This window comes from Oncorhynchus kisutch, unplaced genomic scaffold (assembly GCF_002021735.2).
Source record: "Oncorhynchus kisutch isolate 150728-3 unplaced genomic scaffold, Okis_V2 scaffold2088, whole genome shotgun sequence".
NCBI lineage: Eukaryota > Metazoa > Chordata > Actinopteri > Salmoniformes > Salmonidae > Oncorhynchus > Oncorhynchus kisutch.
The window spans coordinates 11351-31794 of record NW_022264033.1 but is presented as its reverse complement, the minus strand read 5'-3'; the positions used below and the strand labels follow the sequence as shown (position 1 = coordinate 31794).

The window sequence follows — 20444 nt, the reverse complement described above, 5'->3', positions numbered from 1 at the left end:
ACTACTAATCTAACTGTCTGTAGGTCCAACAGAACACATTAAAACACCCACCTTTGAATGTGTTGGTCATCTATCTGACGCAGGGTCACTGAGGTCACTGAGGAGGAGGAAACGTCAAACCCAGGATAGAGGGGTTCAGTGAATGTGGTGTGTTCTGTGTAAAGGTGTGTCAGTGTACAAGAGGAGGACACACTATAGAAGGACAAAGTACCAGTTGGCCAGTCCAGATACACTCCAACTCTGTTAGAAACAGGACCAGGGATGATTCTGTTGAATCCATCATGGTAAAATTGATAACCTCTATGGGAACAGACTAAACTCCAGGACTCCCTATTGTGTCCAATCCTACTGTCATCTTCATCTCTCTTCCTCTTCTTTCCTTTGTACACCACACCAATGACAGCCACGCCACCATCCCTCTCCACCTCCCAGTAATAACGACCTCCAGATAAGCCTTCTCTGCAGAGAACTTGGGGATGACAGTCAAATCTGTCTGGATGGTCTTCATAATGCTGGTCCTCCACCACCCGTGTCACCTTCCTGTTCCCCTCAGACAGTATCAGGTGTGGGTGTGCTGTATTTGGGTCCAGGGTGAGATGACGGGCATCTGTAGACAAAAGGAGAGTTTAATCAAACCACATCTTGATATAAAATGTTGTTTTGTCGGAACAGAACAAGTATTGATTAGTTACTATGTTACAAGAGTTCTGAATATACAGTTAATTAGGATTGAAGAGACTTACATTTTCTCAGCCCTGATTTCAGCCTGCACTCTCCACCATGATCCACACTGTAGGAGAAACAGGTTATTGACTGACAAAGACCTAATAAAGCAGTCAACATTTAAACCACATTGTTGTGTCCTGGTGCACTATCCCAGTTCATTACTATCCTACCTACTGCATACAGAACGGAGTACAGTTCATTACTAGAGACATACAGGTATTCTATCCTACCTACTGCATACAGAATGGAGTACAAATCATTACTACAGACATACAGGTATTCTATCCTACCTACTGCATACAGAACGGAGTACAATTCATTACTAGAGACATACAGGTATTCTATCCTACCTGCTGCATACAGAACAGAGTACAATTCCAACAGGATATCAAAGATGCAGAAGAAGAGTATTCATGTGGTGATGATGTATGCTGTGTTGGAGTGCTCAGCCTGCTGAGTAAACTTAATTCTTAACCTTAATTCTACTATCATGTCCTCATGTTACTGACCCTACTACACTACATATGACACAACCGCTGCTCACACTATTAGGACATCTATTCTGACTTACTTCAGCTTCATCCGTTTATATGTGGGATCCACCAGAGCAGCTGAAAGCAGTCCCCCTGCAGAGTCTCCTGGGTGATTGTAGCTCAGGTCCAGCTCTTTCAGGTGGGAGGGGTTTGACCTCAGAGCTGAAGACAGAGCAGCACAGCCCTCCTCTGTGACCAGACAGCCAGACAACCTACAGAGAGACACACAACAGCTGTCTAGGTTGGTGTACTGGTGTCAATCATCTTGTAGGTCACCAATACATGTGTCCATGACACAAACATTGACATGAAACAGATTTTCAGAGTATTTGAATTACTCAGTACCGACCTGACTGAAACAGCTGTACTTACCCCAGTGTGTGTAGTTTACAGTCTGGATCCACCAGTCCAGCAGACAGCAGTGTAACTCCTGAGTCCTGCAGGTCATTGTCTCTCAGCTCCAGTTGCTTCAGTTGTGAGTTGGGTGAACTCAGGACTGAGACCAGATCTGAACAGCAACCCTCTGTCAGACCACAGTGACCAAGACTAGATGGGAGTAGAGAACATGATTTTACAATTGTTTAAAACATACTGAAGATATTTAACTCACACTAGTGTCTGTATGTTGCAGAGTGGACTGGTTAGTCCAAAACAGAGCAGCTCCACTCCTCTGTCTCCCAGGTCATTGTTGCTGAGGTCTAGTTCTCTCAGGGGGGAGTTTGGTGTCTGCAGAGCTGAGGTTAGACTCGCACAGGATTTATATGTGACTTTACAGCCATCCAGTCTGGAGAGAGGAGATAATCTGTTAGATATACAAATCCTTCATTATAATGATACTGTATACATCAACTCAATAACAGAACTTACAGTGCTCTCTTGCAGGTTTTCACTACCGGCAGCAACCTTTGATAACCTTTCTCTGATGTGTTGTATGTCTTCAGGTCAAACTCCTCCAGCACCTCCTCTGACATCAGTAACAGGTAGGCCACGGCTGAACATTGGTCAGGTTCTAGTATTGTTTCTGAAAGAGTTCCTGATCGCAGGTAGGTCTGCATGTCTTCAGCTAGAGAGTTGGAACCAAGTTCATTCAGACAGTGGAACAAGTTGATGATCCTTTCTGGTGAGGATTCTTCGTCGATCTTGTCTGAAAGGTACCTGACTGTTCTCTTAACTCTTTTCTCATTGGTCTGTGTTGTACTTCCTGTCTGTGTCAGAAGGCCTCGTAACAGATTCTGATTGGACTCCAGTGAGAGACCCAGAAGGAAGCGGAGGAACAGGTCCAGGTGTCCATTCTCACTCTTCAAGGCCTGGTCCACTGCTCTCCTGTGTAAGTCAGACAATTTGAAAGACTCCTTCTCTTCATCATTGTCATCATCTTCCTCATCGTCATCGTCGTTGTTGTCGTCATCCATCTCCTCCTCATAATTCTTCTCCTCATCTTCCTCCTTCTCATCATTCTCCTCCTCATCTTCCTCCTTCTCCTCCTCCTCATCATTCTCCTCCTTCTCCTCCTCATCATTCTCCTCCTCATCTTCCTCCTTCTCCTCCTCCTCCTCCTCATCCCCCTCCTTCTCCTCCTCCTCATCATTCTCCTCCTCCTCCTCATCATCAACACCAGTAACTGCTTTGGGGGAGAAAACATTTTCCTTCTTGCCCAGACATGATTCTAATGCATGCACTGCTGCTAGAAACTCCTGCATGCTCAGATGCACAAAGCTGTAGACCTTGTCTTGGTACAGCCCAGATTCTTCTTTAAAGATCTCTGTACACAATGCTGAGTACTCTGATGCCTCTGTGACGTCAAGGCCACACTCTCTCAGGTCCTCCTCATAGAAGATCAGGTTGCCCTTCTGCAGCTGTTGGAAAGCCAGCTTGGCCAGTTTCAGGATCATCTCTTTGTCTGACTGAGACAGTTCCTTTGGGTTTGTCTCTGTGACTTTGTTGTACTTCCTGTTCTTCACAATGATTTGGATGAGTATGAAGTGTGAGTACATCTGGGTCAGAGTTTTGGGAACTTCATCCTTCTCTGCCTTGTTCAGTATCATCTCAAGGACAGTGGCTGATATCCAACAGAAGACTGGTATGTGGCACATGATGTGGAGGCTCCTTGATGTCTTCATGTGTTTGATGATTTCATTGGCCAGATTCTGATCTGTGATTTTCTTCCTGAAGTACACCTCCTTCTGTGGATCATTGAACCCTCGTACCTCTGTCACCTGGTCAACACACTCAGGAGAGATCTGATTGGCTGCTGCAGGCCGTGTGGTTATCCAGAGGAGAGCAGAGGGAAGCAGATTCCCCTTGATGAGGTTTGTCAGCAGCACGTCCACTGAGGTTGGCTTCGTGACATCACAGCACTTCTCATTGTTTTTGAAGTCTAGAGGAAGTCGACACTCATCCAGACCATCAAAAATGAAAACAGTTTTGGTTTCACCATCTTCAATGCTGTCAATCTCTTTCAGCTCTGGGAAGTAGTGGGAAAGAAGTTGCATCAGACTGTATTGGTCCTTTTTCAGGTTCAGATCACGGAAAGGAAGAGGAAACATGAAAAGAACGTCCTGATTTGCTTTTCCCTCTGCCCAGTCAAGGATGACCTTCTGCACAGAGACTGTTTTTCCAATGCCTGCGATTCCTTTGGTCAGCACAGTTCTGATAGGTTTGTCTTGTACAGGTAACGTCTTGAAGATGTCGTTGCATTTGATTGATGTCTCTTGTGTGGTTTGTTTTTTGGATGCCATCTCTATCTGTCTAACCTCATGTTCATTATTGAGCCCTCCACTTCCACCCTCTGTGATGTAGAGCTCTGTGTAGATGTCCTTGAACAGACTTTGGTTTCCATGGTGTCCAATTCCTTCAGATATGTGTTGATACCGGTGTTTCAGTTTAGCCTTAATGTCTTGTTGGACTGTCAGCAGAGTTTGACCTGTAGGAAAACAATGAGAGTTGGGACTCATAAGTTAATGTGTGTGTTTTCTAAGGGCTTTTGTACCATTCTTTGTAATATTGTATGAAACACAGTCTTACTTCTTCTGTCCAGAAGGTTGTGTGTGATCTTTAATACATCCTCACTGTCCAAACTCTCCACTTCCTTATTGTCATCTGGTAATGGTTCCTGGCTGAAAGCAGGTGGCTGATCACTCTTCATTGATAGCAGGCTGGTTGTAGGTGACTCTACTCTGGGCTTCTGGACACTGAACAAAACAGGCAGACAGATCACCTCATCAATACCTCATCTACTTCATTTTAGCAATTGTATAGTGGAACTTCTAGAAGTCCTGATGTTTATTTTTTAAAGCTACAGTCTGCAATTGGTCATTAGATTTTAGGACTCAAAAATACATTTTATATCTTTAAAAGAACTGTACATTTTACAATTAATCTCTTACCTCTCAGAACTGGTGTCTTGAGTCATTTTAGAGGCAGTGGTCTCCTCCTCTCTCTCCCCAGAGAGACTCATTTTAGATGTAAGTCACAGCTCACTCAGCTACAATATGAACTAACAGAACAGTCAATATTTCTGAGCATTGTTAGTATCAACCAGCACAAGCAGAGAACATGTCTAACTGAAGGCTGGTATCCTGTGTGAGGTAGGCAGACCTTTGTACCCTGATAAAACAGCAATGCATGTTCTGTAAACATTAACCCTAGAGAGGGAGTTAAACCAAAGACTTTGGCCTCTACAGAGTTAGGAAAGTCAACTGCTACAGAGTCAAGAACAGCAATTAAGTCAAACAATCATCAGAATATCCTCAGTCCACTTCCTACTCCTCCATTCAGACAGTTACTGACGAACCAAGACCGTCTATAATCTGTCATGTCTTTACCTACTCCTCCATTCAGACAGTCTATAATCTGTCATGTCTTTACCTACTCCTCCATTCAGACAGTCTATAATCTGTCATGTCTTTACCTACTCCTCCATTCAGACAGTCTATAATCTGTCATGTCTTTACCTACTCCTCCATTCAGACAGTCTATAATCTGTCATGTCTTTACCTACTCCTCCATTCAGACAGTCTATAATCTGTCATGTCTTTACCTACTCCTCCATTCAGACAGTCTATAATCTGTCATGTCTTTACCTACTCCTCCATTCAGACAGTCTATAATCTGTCATGTCTTTACCTACTCCTCCATTCAGACAGTCTATAATCTGTCAAGACAGCTTCGCGTTCCTAGGAAACTATGCAGTTTTTTGTTTTTTTACGTGTTATTTCTTACACTAGTACCCCAGGTCATCTTAGGTTTTATCACATACAGCCGAGAAGAACTACTGAACTACTGAATATAAGATCAGCGTCAACTCACCACCAGTACGACCAAGAATATGTTTTTCGCGATGCGGATCCTGTGTTCTGCCTTACAACCAGTGCCACGGGATGGTTCCCATGCAGCGACCCAAAAAAACGACTCAGAAAAAGAGGGAAACGAAGCGGTCTTCTGGTCAGACTCCGGAGACGGGCACATCGTGCACCACTCCCTAGCATTCTTCTTGCCAATGTCCAGTCTCTTGACAACAAGGTTGATGAAATCCGAGCAAGGGTAGCATTCCAGAGGGACATCAGAGACTGTAACGTTCTCTGCTTCACGGAAACATGGCTAACTGGAGAGACGCAATCCGAAGCGGTGCAGCCAGCGGGTTTCTCCACGCATCGCGCGGACAGAAACGAACATCTTTCTGGTAAGAAGAGGGGCGGGGGCGTATGCCTTATGGCCAACGTGACATGGTGTGATGAAAGAAACATACAGGAACTCAAATCCTTCTGTTCACCTGATTTAGAATTCCTCACAATCAAATGTAGACCGCATTATCTACCAAGAGAATTCTCTTCGATTATAATCACAGCCGTATATATCCCCCCCCAAACAGACACATCGATGGCTCTGAACGAACTTTATTTAACTCTCTGCAAACTGGAAACGATTTATCCGGAGGCTGCATTCATTGTAGCTGGGGATTTTAACAAGGCTAATCTGAAAACAAGACTCCCTAAATTTTATCAGCATATCGATTGCGCAACCAGGGGTGGAAAGACCCTGGATCATTGTTACTCTAACTTCCGCGACGCATATAAGGCCCTGCCCCGCCCCCCTTTCGGAAAAGCTGACCACGACTCCATTTTGTTGATCCCTGCCTACAGACAGAAACTAAAACAAGAAGCTCCCACGCTGAGGTCTGTCCAACGCTGGTCCGACCAAGCTGACTCCACACTCCAAGACTGCTTCCATCACGCGGACTGGGAGATGTTTCGTATTGCGTCAGCCAACAACATTGACGAATACGCTGATTCGGTGTGCGAGTTCATTAGAACGTGCGTTGAAGATGTCGTTCCCATAGCAACGATTAAAACATTCCCCAACCAGAAACCGTGGATTGATGGCAGCATTCGTGTGGAACTGAAGGCGCAAACCACTGCTTTTAATCAGGGCAAGGTGTCTGGTAACATGACTGAATACAAACAGCGCAGCTATTCCCTCCGCAAGGCTATCAAACAAGCTAAGCGCCAGTACAGAGACAAAGTAGAATCTCAATTCAACGGCTCAGACACAAGAGGCATGTGGCAGGGTCTACAGTCAATCACGGACTACAGGAAGAAACCCAGCCCAGTCACGGACCAGGATGTCTTGCTCCCAGGCAGACTAAACAACTTTTTTGCCCGCTTTGAGGACAATACAGTGCCACTGACACGGCCTGCAACGAAAACATGCGGTCTCTCCTTCACTGCAGCCGAAGTGAGTAAGACATTTAAACGTGTTAACCCTCGCAAGGCTGCAGGCCCAGACGGCATCCCCAGCCGCGCCCTCAGAGCATGCGCAGACCAGCTGGCCGGTGTGTTTACGGACATATTCAACCAATCCCTATACCAGTCTGCTGTTCCCACATGCTTCAAGAGGGCCACCATTGTTCCTGTTCCCAAGAAAGCTAAGGTAACTGAGCTAAACGACTACCGCCCCGTAGCACTCACATCCGTCATCATGAAGTGCTTTGAGAGACTAGTCAAGGACCATATCACCTCCACCCTACCTGACACCCTTGACCCACTCCAATTTGCTCACCACCCAAATAGGTCCACAGACGATGCAATCTCAACCACACTGCACACTGCCCTAACCCATCTGGACAAGAGGAATACCTATGTGAGAATGCTGTTCATCGACTACAGCTCGGCATTCAACACCATAGTACCCTCCAAGCTCGTCATCAAGCTCGAGACCCTGGGTCTCGACCCCGCCCTGTGCAACTGGGTACTGGACTTCCTGACGGGCCGCCCCCAGGTGGTGAGGGTAGGCAACAACATCTCCTCCCCGCTGATCCTCAACACTGGGGCCCCACAAGGGTGCGTTCTGAGCCCTCTCCTGTACTCCCTGTTTACCCACGACTGCGTGGCCACGCACGCCTCCAACTCAATCATCAAGTTTGCGGACGACACAACAGTGGTAGGCTTGATTACCAACAACGACGAGACGGCCTACAGGGAGGAGGTGAGGGCCCTCGGAGTGTGGTGTCAGGAAAATAACCTCACACTCAACGTCAACAAAACTAAGGAGATGATTGTGGACTTCAGGAAACAGCAGAGGGAACACCCCCCCATCCACATCGATGGAACAGTAGTGGAGAGGGTAGCAAGTTTTAAGGTCCTCGGCATACACATCACAGACAAACTGAATTGGTCCACTCACACAGACAGCATCGTGAGGAAGGCGCAGCAGCGCCTCTTCAACCCCAGTATTTATGCTGCAGTAGTTTATGTGTCGGGGGGCTGGGGTCAGTTTGTTATATCTGGAGTACTTCTCCTGTCCTATTCGGTGTCCTGTGTGAATCTAAGTGTGCGTTCTCTAATTCTCTCCTTCTCTCTTTCTTTCTCTCTCTCGGAGGACCTGAGCCCTAGGACCATGCCCCAGGACTACCTGACATGATGACTCCTTGCTGTCCCCAGTCCACCTGGCCATGCTGCTGTTCCAGTTTCAACTGACCTGAGCCCTAGGACCATGCCCCAGGACTACCTGACATGATGACTCCTTGCTGTCCCCAGTCTACCTGGCCATGCTGCTGCTCCAGTTTCAACTTCCACCTGACTGTGCTGCTGCTCTAGTTTCAACTGTTCTGCCTTATTATTATTCGACCATGCTGGTCATTTATGAACATTGAACATCTTGACCATGTTCTGTTATAATCTCCACCCGGCACAGCCAGAAGAGGACTGGCCACCCCACATAGCCTGGTTCCTCTCTAGGTTTCTTCCTAGGTATTGGCCTTTCTAGGGAGTTTTTCCTAGCCACTGTGCTTCTCCACCTGCATTGCTTGCTGTTTGGGGTTTTAGGCTGGGTTTCTGTACAGCACTTTGAGATATCAGCTGATGTACGAAGGGCTATATAAATAAATTTGATTTGATTTGAAGAAATTTGGCTTGTCACCAAAAGCACTCACAAACTTCTACAGATGCACAATCGAGAGCATCCTGGCGGGCTGTATCACCGCCTGGTATGGCAACTGCACCGCCCTCAACCGTAAGGCTCTCCAGAGGGTAGTGAGGTCTGCATAACGCATCACCGGGGGCAAACTACCTGCCCTCCAGGACACCTCCACTACCCGATGCTACAGGAAGTCCATAAAGATCATCAAGGACATCAACCACCCGAGCCACTGCCTGTTCACCCCGCTGTCATCCAGAAGGCGAGGTCAGTACAGGTGCATCAAAGCTGGGACCGAGAGACTGAAAAACAGCTTCTATCTCAAGGCCATCAGACTGTTAAACAGCCACCACTAACATTGAGTGGCTACTGCCAACACACTGTCAATGACACTGACTCTACTCCAGCCACTTTAATCATGGGAATTGATGGGAAATGATGTAAATATATCACTAGCCACTTTAAACAATGCTACCTTATATAATGTTACTTACCCTACATTATTCATCTCATATGCATACGTAGATACTGTACTCTATATCATCGACTGCATCCTTATGTAATACATGTATCACTAGCCACTTTAACTATGCCACTTGGTTTACATACTCATCTCATATGTATATACTGTACTCGATATCATCTACTGTATCTTGCCTATGCTGCTCTGTACCATCACTCATTCATAGATCCGTATGTACATATTCTTTATCCCCTTACACTGTGTATAAGACAGTCGTTTTTTTTGGAATTGTTAGTTAGATTACTTGTTCGTTATTACTGCATTGTCGGAACTAGAAGCACAAGCATTTCGCTACACTCGCATTAACATCTGCTAACCATGTGTATGTGACAAATACATTTGATTTGATTTGATGTCTTTACCTACTCCTCCATTCAGACAGTCTATAATCTGCCATGTCTTTACCTACTCCTCCATTCAGACAGTCTATAATCTGCCATGTCTTTACCTACTCCTCCATTCAGACAGTCTATAATCTGCCATGTCTTTACCTACTCCTCCATTCAGACAGTCTATAATCTGCCATGTCTTTACCTACTCCTCCATTCAGACAGTCTATGATCTGTCATGTCTTTACCTACTCCCTCATTCAGACAGTCTATAATCTGTCATGTCGTTACCTACTCCTCCATTCAGACAGTCTATAGTCTCTCATTTCTTTACCTACTCCTCCATTTAGACAGTTACTAAGAAACTAAGACTTTGTGTTAGGTGTTTCTTATGTGGAGGAAACATTATCCAATGTGATTGTCTGTATGTTTCCATAGAATAGGTGATGTTATAGACCAACCCTGTCAGGTTGTCAGTCTAACCTTAATTCATGTATCATAAAACAGACCTTGTGTCACGCCCTGGCCATAGAGAGGCTTTTATTCTCTGTTTTGGTTAGGCCAGGGTGTGACTAGTGTGGGCATTCTAGTTTCTTTATTTCTATGTTTTCTGTTTCTATGTTTTGGCAGGGTATGGTTCTCAATCAGGGACAGCTGGGAATCATATTTAGGCAGCCTGTTTTTCCACCTTAGTTGTGGGTAGTTGTCTTTGTTTAGTGGCCTGTATAGCCCTAGTAAGCATCACATTCTTTTTTTTTGTTCTTGTTTTGTTGGCGACATTTATAATAAAGGAAATGTACCAATATCACCACGCTGCAACTTGGTCCCTTCCCTTGTCAGACCCTGGTCTGTTTCACCTGTCTTTGTGCTTGTCTCCACCCCCCTCCAGGTGTTGTCGATCTGACCCATTATCCCCTGTGTATTTACAGTAGTTTATGTGTCGGGGGGCTAGGGTCAGTTTGTTATATCTGGAGTACTTCTCCTGTCCTATCCGGTGTCCTGTGTGAATTTACGTATGCTCTCTCTAATTCTCTCTTTCTTTCTCTCTCGCGGAGGACCTGAGCCCTAGGACCATGCCTCAGGACTACCTGGCATGATGACTCCTTTCTGTCCCCAGTCCACCTGGCCATGCTGCTGCTCTCGTTTCAACTGTTCTGCCTGTGATTATTATTATTTGACCATGCTGGTAATTTATGAACATTTGAACATCTTGGCCATGTTCTGTTATAATCTCCACCTGGCACAGCCAGAAGAGGACTGGCCACCCCTCATAGCCTGGTTCCTCTCTAGGTTTCTTCCTAGGTTCTGGCCTTTCTAGGGAGTTTTTCCTAGACACCGTGCTTCTACACCTGCATTGCTTGCTGTTGGGGGTTTTAGGCTGGATTTCTGTACAGCACTTTGAGATATCAGCTGATGTACAAAGGGCTATATAAATACATTTGATTTGATTTGATTCATTCCCTTTCTAACTAAAGCAGTTTATGTAAATACAACACCTGGATGTATCACTCTGGTGTCAGCGTCATGGTTCCAAGCCAAAGTTCCACCTCATTGGCCAGCAGTTCCCCTTATAGCAAACTTGTCTGCATCACCATACTTACAGCTGAAGCCGGTCTGTTTACTTTCTGAAGGAGTGGGATCTCCCTGGCAGCCTGTCTGTTTGTGACATCACGCCTCTCCACTAATATGTTTCCTTTTAGTACAATTTCTGTCCAATTTTAGGTGAAATGTTCACTTTTTTTTTTATAAAGCATGAAACTTGGTATACTTGCACATTTTGGAGCCATGACCTTTTTTCAGATATGGAGCCATTGTGAAAACACTGTAGGATGAAGGAGATCATTTATTTGTACCTTTATTTTAAGCAAGTCAGTGAAGAAAAAATTCGTATTTTCAATGACGGACTAGGAACAGTGGGTTAACTGGTCTAGGGACAGTGGGTTAACTGGTCTAGGAACAGTGGGTTAACTGGTCTAGGAACAGTGGGTTAACTGGTCTAGGGACAGTGGGTTAACTGGCCTAGGGACAGTGGGTTAACTGGTCTAGGAACAGTGGGTTAACTGGTCTAGGAACAGTGGGTTAACTGGTCTAGGAACAGTGGGTTAACTGGCCTAGGAACAGTGGGTTAACTGGTCTAGGAACAGTGGGTTAACTGGTCTAGGAACAGTGGGTTAACTGGCCTAGGAACAGTGGGTTAACTGGTCTAGAACAGTGGGTTAACTGGTCTAGGAACAGTGGGTTAACTGGTCTAGGAACAGTGGGTTAACTGGTCTAGGAACAGTGGGTTAACTGGTCTAGGAACAGTGGGTTAACTGGTCTAGGAACAGTGGGTTAACTGGTCTAGGAACAGTGGGTTAACTGGTCTAGGAACAGTGGGGTTAACTGGTCTAGGAACAGTGGGTTAACTGGTCTAGGAACAGTGGGTTAACTGGTCTAGGAACAGTGGGTTAACTGGTCTAGGAACAGTGGGTTAACTGTCTAGGAACAGTGGGTTAACTGGTCTAGGAACAGTGGGTTAACTGGTCTAGGAACAGTGGGTTAACTGGTCTAGGAACAGTGGGTTAACTGGTCTAGGAACAGTGGGTTAACTGGTCTAGGAACAGTGGGTTAACTGGTCTAGGAACAGTGGGTTAACTGGTCTAGGAACAGTGGGTTAACTGGTCTAGGAACAGTGGGTTAACTGGTCTAGGAACAGTGGGTTAACTGGTCTAGGAACAGTGGGTTAACTGGTCTAGGAACAGTGGGTTAACTGGTCTAGGAACAGTGGGTTAACTGGTCTAGGAACAGTGGGTTAACTGGTCTAGGAACAGTGGGTTAACTGGTCTAGGGACAGTGGGTTAACTGGTCTAGGGACAGTGGGTTAACTGGTCTAGGGACAGTGGGTTAACTGGTCTAGGGACAGTGGGTTAACTGGTCTAGGGACAGTGGGTTAACTGGTCTAGGGAACAGTGGGTTAACTGGTCTAGGAACAGTGGGTTAACTGGTCTAGGAACAGTGGGTTAACTGGTCTAGGAACAGTGGGTTAACTGGTCTAGGAACAGTGGGTTAACTGGTCTAGGAACAGTGGGGTAACTGGTCTAGGAACAGTGGGGTAACTGGTCTAGGAACAGTGGGGTAACTGGTCTAGGAAGAGTGGGTTAACTGGTCTAGGAAGAGTGGGTTAACTGGACTAGGAACAGTGGGTTAACTGGACTAGGAACAGTGGGTTAACTGGTCTAGGGAACAGTGGGTTAACTGGTCTAGGAACAGTGGGTTAACTGGTCTAGGAACAGTGGGTTAACTGGTCTAGGGACAGTGGGTTAACTGGTCTAGGGACAGTGGGTTAACTGGTCTAGGAACAGTGGGTTAACTGGTCTAGGAACAGTGGGTTAACTGGTCTAGGAACAGTTGGTTAACTGGTCTAGGGACAGTGGGTTAACTGGTCTAGGAACAGTGGGTTAACTGGTCTAGGAACAGTGGGTTAACTGGTCTAGGGACAGTGGGTTAACTGGTCTAGGGACAGTGGGTTAACTGGTCTAGGGACAGTGGGTTAACTGGTCTAGGGACAGTGGGTTAACTGGTCTAGGAACAGTGGGTTAACTGGTCTAGGAACAGTGGGTTAACTGGTCTAGGAACAGTGGGTTAACTGGTCTAGGAACAGTGGGTTAACTGGTCTAGGAACAGTGGGTTAACTGGTCTAGGAACAGTGGGTTAACTGGTCTAGGAACAGTGGGTTAACTGGTCTAGGAACAGTGGGTTAACTGGTCTAGGAACAGTGGGTTAACTGGTATAGGAACAGTTGGTTAACTGGTCTAGGAACAGTGGGTTAACTGGTCTAGGAAGAGTGGGTTAACTGGTCTAGGAAGAGTGGGTTAACTGGACTAGGAAGAGTGGGTTAACTGGACTAGGAACAGTGGGTTAACTGGACTAGGAACAGTGGGTTAACTGGACTAGGAACAGTGGGTTAACTGGACTAGGAACAGTGGGTTAACTGGTCTAGGAACAGTGGGTTAACTGGTCTAGGAACTGCCTTGTTCAGAGGCAGAACCACAGATTTTTACCTTATCAGCTCGGGGATTCGATCTTGCAAACTTTTGGTTACTGGCCCAACGCTCTAACCACTAGACTACATGCCTCCTCTAACCACTAGGCTACCTGCCTCCTCTAACCACTAGGCTACCTGCCTCCTCTAACCACCAGGCTACCTGCCTCCTCTAACCACTAGACTACCTGCCTCCTCTAACTACTAGGCTACCTGCCTCCTCTAACCACTAGGCTACCTGCCTCCTCTAACCACTAGGCTACATGCCTCCTCTAACCACCAGGCTACCTGCCTCCTCTAACCACTAGGCTACCTGCCTCCACTAACCACTAGGCTACCTGCCTCCACTAACCACCAGGCTACCTGCCTCCCCTAACCACCAGGCTACCTGCCTCCTCTAACCACTAGACTACCTGCCTCCTCTAACCACTAGGCTACATGCCTCCTCTAACCAGGCTACCTGCCTCCTCTAACCACCAGGCTACCTGCCTCCTCTAACCACTAGGCTACCTGCCTCCTCTAACCACTAGACTACCCTGTCTCCTCTAACCACTAGACTACCTGCCTCCTCTAACCACTAGGCTACCTGCCTCCTCTAACCACCAGGCTACCTGCCTCCTCTAACCACTAGGCTTCCTTCCTCCCCTATCCACCAGGCTACCTGCCTCCTCTAACCACCAGGCTACCTGCCTCCTCTAACCACTAGGCTTCCTTCCTCCCCTATCCACCAGGCTACCTGCCTCCTCTAACCACTAGGCTACCTGCTTCCTCTAACCACTAGACTACCTGCCTCCTCTAACCACTAGGCTACCTGCCTCCACTAACCACTAGGCTACCTGCCTCCACTAACCACCAGGCTACCTGCCTCCCCTAACCACCAGGCTACCTGCCTCCTCTAACCACTAGACTACCTGCCTCCTCTAACCACTAGGCTACCTGCCTCCTCTAACCACTAGGCTACCTGCTTCCTCTAACCACTAGACTACCTGCCTCCTCTAACCACTAGGCTACCTGCCTCCACTAACCACTAGGCTACCTGCCTCCACTAACCACCAGGCTACCTGCCTCCCCTAACCACCAGGCTACCTGCCTCCTCTAACCACCAGGCTACCTGCCTCCTCTAACCACCAGGCTACCTGCCTCCTCTAACCACTAGGCTACCTGCCTCCTCTAACCACTAGACTACCCTGTCTCCTCTAACCACTAGACTACCTGCCTCCTCTAACCACTAGGCTACCTGCCTCCTCTAACCACCAGGCTACCTGCCTCCTCTAACCACTAGGCTTCCTTCCTCCCCTATCCACCAGGCTACCTGCCTCCTCTAACCACCAGGCTACCTGCCTCCTCTAACCACTAGACTACATGCCTCCTCTAACCACTAGACTACCTGCCTCCTCTAACCACTAGACTACCTGCCTCCTCTAACCACTAGACTACCTGTCTCCTCTAACCACTAGGCTACCTGCCTCCTCTAACCACCAGGCTACCTGCCTCCTCTAACCACTAGACTACCTGCCTCCTCTAACCACTAGACTACCTGCCTCCTCTAACCACTAGACTACCTGTCTCCTCTAACCACTAGACTACCTGTCTCCTCTAACCACTAGACTACCTGCCTCCTCTAACCACTAGACTACCTGCCTCCTCTAACCACTAGACTACATGCCTCCTCTAACCACTAGACTACCTGCCTCCTCTAACCACTAGACTACCTGCCTCCTCTAACCACCAGGCTACCTGCCTCCTCTAACCACCAGGCTACCTATCTCCTCTAACCACTAGACTACCTGCCTCCTCTAACCACTAGACTACCTGCCTCCTCTAACCACTAGACTACCTGCCTCCTCTAACCACTAGACTACCTGCCTCCTCTAACCACCAGGCTACCTGCCTCCTCTAACCACTAGACTACCTGTCTCCTCTAACCACTAGACTACCTGCCTCCTCTAACCACCAGGCTACCTGCCTCCTCTAACCACCAGGCTACCTGCCTCCTCTAACCACCAGGCTACCTGCCTCCTCTAACCACCAGGCTACATGCCTCCTCTAACCACCAGGCTACCTGCCTCCTCTAACCACTAGGCTACCTGCCTCCTCTAACCACCAGGCTACATGCCTCCTCTAACCACTAGACTACCTGCCTCCTCTAACCACTAGACTACCTGCCTCCTCTAACCACCAGGCTACCTGCCTCCTCTAACCACCAGGCTACCTGCCTCCTCTAACCACTAGACTACCTGCCTCCTCTAACCACTAGACTACCTGCCTCCTCTAACCACTAGACTACCTGCCTCCTCTAACCACTAGACTACCTGCCTCCTCTAACCACTAGACTACCTGCCTCCCGGTGTCCATTTTCCATTCCACCATAACTGACAATTCATTTCCCATATCTGCTGAACCAAACATGACAACAGAGAAAAGGTGATGTCTACACCAAAGTGTTGTGTCCCAAACTGTACAAGTGGACCAAGTTTCATTCTTTTACACCAAAGTGAACATCATTTTCACATATCGCCTGGTCTATTTATAATCAGTGAAATTTAGTGAACAAAGTGCACACTTTAGGAGGAAGGGGAGATGATTGGGACATAGGTCACCGGATTGTTAGAAGAAGCAGCCCAGCCAGCCTCATACCAGTACGTTTCATTTGACACACTTCTGCAACCGCTGTTTAACCTCACGTTCCTTAATAGATAAACCAGTTCACACCCGTTTAAACCTGTTACTGTGTTGTTAGCCTGTCGATTATCTCTCATTACTGCCCTCCTCTTATAGCCACATGAAGAATTATGTTACAACACACACACACACGACAGCAACTTACAGTAGTGGTCTGATTTCTCCCCTCTGTGTTGAGCCCTGCTCTCCATCCTGCTGTCTGAAGGGAGAGTCACGGTACCAAGTATATATAAGTATTTCCCTGAAACACTTCCTCTCTCTGCAGGAACCAGTTGGTTTACTTTATATCACCCTATGACGCATGTGACTGTTATTGACTGTATGTTTGTTGATTCCATTGTTGTTTTGTCGCATTGCTTTGCTTTATCTTGTCCAGGTCGCAGTTGTAAAGGAGAACTTGTTCTCAACTGGCCTACCTGGTTAACTAAAGGTGTTCTCAACTGGCCTACCTGGTTAACTAAAGGTGTTCTCAACTGGCCTACCTGGTTAACTAAAGGTGTTCTCAACTGGCCTACCTGGTTAACTAAAGGTGTTCTCAACTGGCCTACCTGGTTAACTAAAGGTGTTCTCAACTGGCCTACCTGGTTAACTAAAGGTGTTCTCAACTGGCCTACCTGGTTAACTAAAGGTGTTCTCAACTGGCCTACCTGGTTAACTAAAGGTGAAAATAATTTAAAAATTAAACGATTCACAGTGAAGCTGTTAAAACTAGGGCTCTATTTTTGGCTGACGTTAAGTCAGCACAGTTGTCAAATGCATGCTCGTATATGACCGGCACTCTGGTATTTTCCAATCTATGCACCAGGATTGGTAATTTATCTGTTATATATGAGCTCACCCACACTGAGGTGGGAGGGGTGACAATACCTGAGGTGAGAGGGGTGACAATACCTGAGGTGGGAGGGGGTAACAATATCTGAGGTGGGAGGGGTAACAATACCTGAGGTGGGAGGGGTGACAATACCTGAGGTGGGAGGGGTGACAATACCTGAGGTGGGAGGGGTGACAATACCTGAGGTGGGAGGGGTGACAATACCTGAGGTGGGAGGGGTGACAATACCTGAGGTGGGAGGGTGACAATACCTGAGGTGGGAGGGGTGACAATACCTGAGGTGGGAGGGGTGACAATACCTGAGGTGGGAGGGGTGACAATATGAGGTGGGAGGGGTGACAATATGAGGTGGGAGGGGTGACAATACCTGAGGTGGGAAGGGGTGACATATGAGGTGGGAGGGGTGACAATACCTGAGGTGGGAGGGGTGACAATATGAGGTGGGAGGGGTGACAATACCTGAGGTGGGAGGGGTGACACTATCTGAGGTGGGAGGGGTGACACTATCTGAGGTGGGAGGGGTGACACTATCTGAGGTGGGAGGGGTGACAATACCTGAGGTGGGAGGGGTGACAATATCTGAGGTGGGAGGGGTGACAATATCTGAGGTGGGAGGGGTGACAATATGAGGTGGGAGGGGTGACAATATCTGAAGGTGGGAGGGGTAACAATACCTGAGGTGGAAGGGGTGACAATATCTGAGGTGGGAGGGGTGACAATACCTGAGGTGGGAGGGGTTACCAATACCTGAGGTGGGAGGGGTGACAATACCTGAGGTGGGAGGGGGTGACAATACCTGAGGTGGGAGGGGTGACAATACCTGATGTGGGAGGGGTGACAATACCTGATGTGGAGGGGTGACAATACCTGAGGTGGGAGGGGTGACAATACCTGAGGTGGGAGGGGTGACAATACCTGAGGTGGGAGGGGTTGACAATACCTGAGGTGGGAGGGGTGACACTACCTGAGGTGGGAGGGGTGACACTACCTGAGGTGTGGAGGGTGACACTACCTGAGGTGGGAGGGGTGACAATACCTGAGGTGGGAAGGGTGACAATACCTGAGGTGGGAGGGGTGACAATATGAGGTGGGAGGGGTGACAATACCTGAGGTGGGAAAGGGTGACAATACCTGAAGGTGGGAGGGGTGACAATACCTGAGGTGGGAGGGGTGACAATATCTGAGGTGGGAGGGGTGACAATACCTGAGGTGGGAGGGGTGACAAATATCTGAGGTGGAGGGGTGACAATATCTGCGGTGGGAGGGGTGACAATATCTGAGGTGGAGGGGTGACAATATGAGGTGGGAGGGGTAACAATACCTGAGGTGGAAGGGGTGACAATATCTGAGGTGGGAGGGGTGACAATACCTGAGGTGGGAGGGGTGACAATACCTGAGGTGGGAGGGGTGACAATACCTGGGTGGGAGGGGTGACAATACCTGAGGTGGGAGGGGTGACAATACCTGAGGTGGGAGGGGTGACAATACCTGAGGTGGGAGGGGTGACAATACCTGAGGTGGGAGGGGTGACAATACCTGAGGTGGGAGGGGTGGACAATATGAGGTGGGAGGGGTGGACAATACCTGAGGTGGGAGGGGTGACACTATCTGAGGTGGGAGGGGTGACACTATCTGAGGTGGGAGGGGTGACAATACCTGAGGTGGGAGGGGTGACAATACCTGAGGTGGGAGGGGTGACAATACCTGAGGTGGGAGGGGTGACAATATCTGAGGTGGGAGGGGTGACAATACCTGAGGTGGGAAGGGTGACAATACCTGAGGTGGGAGGGGTGACAATATGAGGTGGGAGGGGTGACAATATCTGAGGTGGGAGGGTGACAATATGAGGTGGGAGGGGTAACAATACCTGAGTGGGAGGGGTGACACTGATCTGAGGTGGGAGGGGGTGACAATACTGAGGTGGGAGGGGTGACAAATACCTGAGGTGGGAGGGGTGACAATGTCTGAGGTGGGAGGGGTGACAATGTCTGAGGTGGGAGGGGTGACAAATATGAGGTGGGAGGGGGTGACAATGAGGTGGGAGGGGTGACAATATGAGGTGGGAGGGGTGACAATATGAGGTGGGAGGGGTGACAATATGAGGTGGGAGGGGTGACAATACCTGAGGTGGAGGGGGGGGGTACAATACCTGAGGTGGGAGGGGTGACAATACCTGAGGTGGGAGGGGTGACAATACCTGAGGTGGGAGGGGTGACAATACCTGAGGGGGAGGGGTGACAATACCTGAGGTGGGAGGGGTGACAATACCTGAGGTGGGAGGGGGTGACAATACCTGAGGTGGGAGGGGTGACAATACCTGAGGTGGGAGGGGTGACAATACCTGAGGTGGGAGGGGTGACAATACCTGAGGTGGGAGGGGTGACAATATGAGGTGGGAGGGGTGACAATACCTGAGGTGGGAGGGGTGACACTACTGAGGTGGGAGGGGTGACACTATTGAGGTGGGGGGGAGGGGTGACAATACCTGAGGTGGGAGGGGGGTGACACTATGAGGGGTGAGGGGTGAGTGGGTGGACTGGTGTGATGGGTGGTGAGTGGGTGGAGGTGGGGGGGGGGGACAATACCTGAGGTGGAGGGGTGACAATACCTGAGGTGGGAGGGGTGACAATACCTGAGGTGGGAAGGGTGACAATACCTGAGGTGGGAGGGGGACAATACCTGAGGTGGGAGGGGTGACAATATCTGAGGTGGGAGGGGTGACAATATGAGGTGGGAGGGGGTGTAACAATACCTGAGGTGGGAGGGGTGACAATATCTGAGGTGGGAGGGGTGACAATACCTGAGGTGGGAGGGGTGACAATACCTGAGGGGGAGGGGTGACATGTCTGAGGTGGGAGGGGTGACAATACCTGAGGTGGGAGGGGTGACAATATGAGGGGGAGGGGTGACAATGAGGTGGGAGGGGTGACAATATGAGGTGGGAGGGGGTGAGGGTGACAATATGAGGTGGGAGGGGTGACAATATGAGGTGGGAGGGTGACAATACCTGAGGTGGGAGGGGTAACAATACCTGAGGTGGGAGGGGTGACAATACCTGAGGTGGGAGGGGTGACAATACCTGAGGTGGGAGGGGTGACAGGTGACAATACTGAGGTGGGAGGGGTGACAATACCTGAGGTGGGAGGGGTGACAATACCTGAGGTGGGAGGGGTGACAATACCTGAGGTGGGAGGGGTGACAATACCTGAGGTGGGAGGGGTGACAATACCTGAGGTGGGAGGGGTGACAATACTGAGGTGGGAGGGGTGACAATACCTGAGGGGGTGGAGGGTGACAATACCTGAGGTGGGAGGGGTGACAATATGAGGTGGGAGGGGAGGGGTGACAATACCTGAGTGTGGGAGGGGTGACAATACTGAGGTGG

The 20444-nt window shown here is 48.6% G+C and overlaps 1 protein-coding gene across 1 annotated transcript; it reads right to left on the bottom strand.

The window, feature by feature from the left end:
* Positions 1-549: 549 nt before the first annotated feature.
* On the bottom strand, positions 550-4671 carry LOC109888294 (protein NLRC3-like). Its single transcript, XM_031819370.1, has 6 exons — positions 4646-4671; positions 4284-4450; positions 2984-4182; positions 2127-2734; positions 1632-1805; positions 550-607 (listed from the first exon to the last, which is right to left on the bottom strand). Exons 1-6 carry the CDS (start codon positions 4669-4671, stop codon positions 550-552), a joined length of 2232 nt encoding a protein of 743 aa, XP_031675230.1.
* Between the last annotated feature and the right edge of the window lie 15773 nt (positions 4672-20444).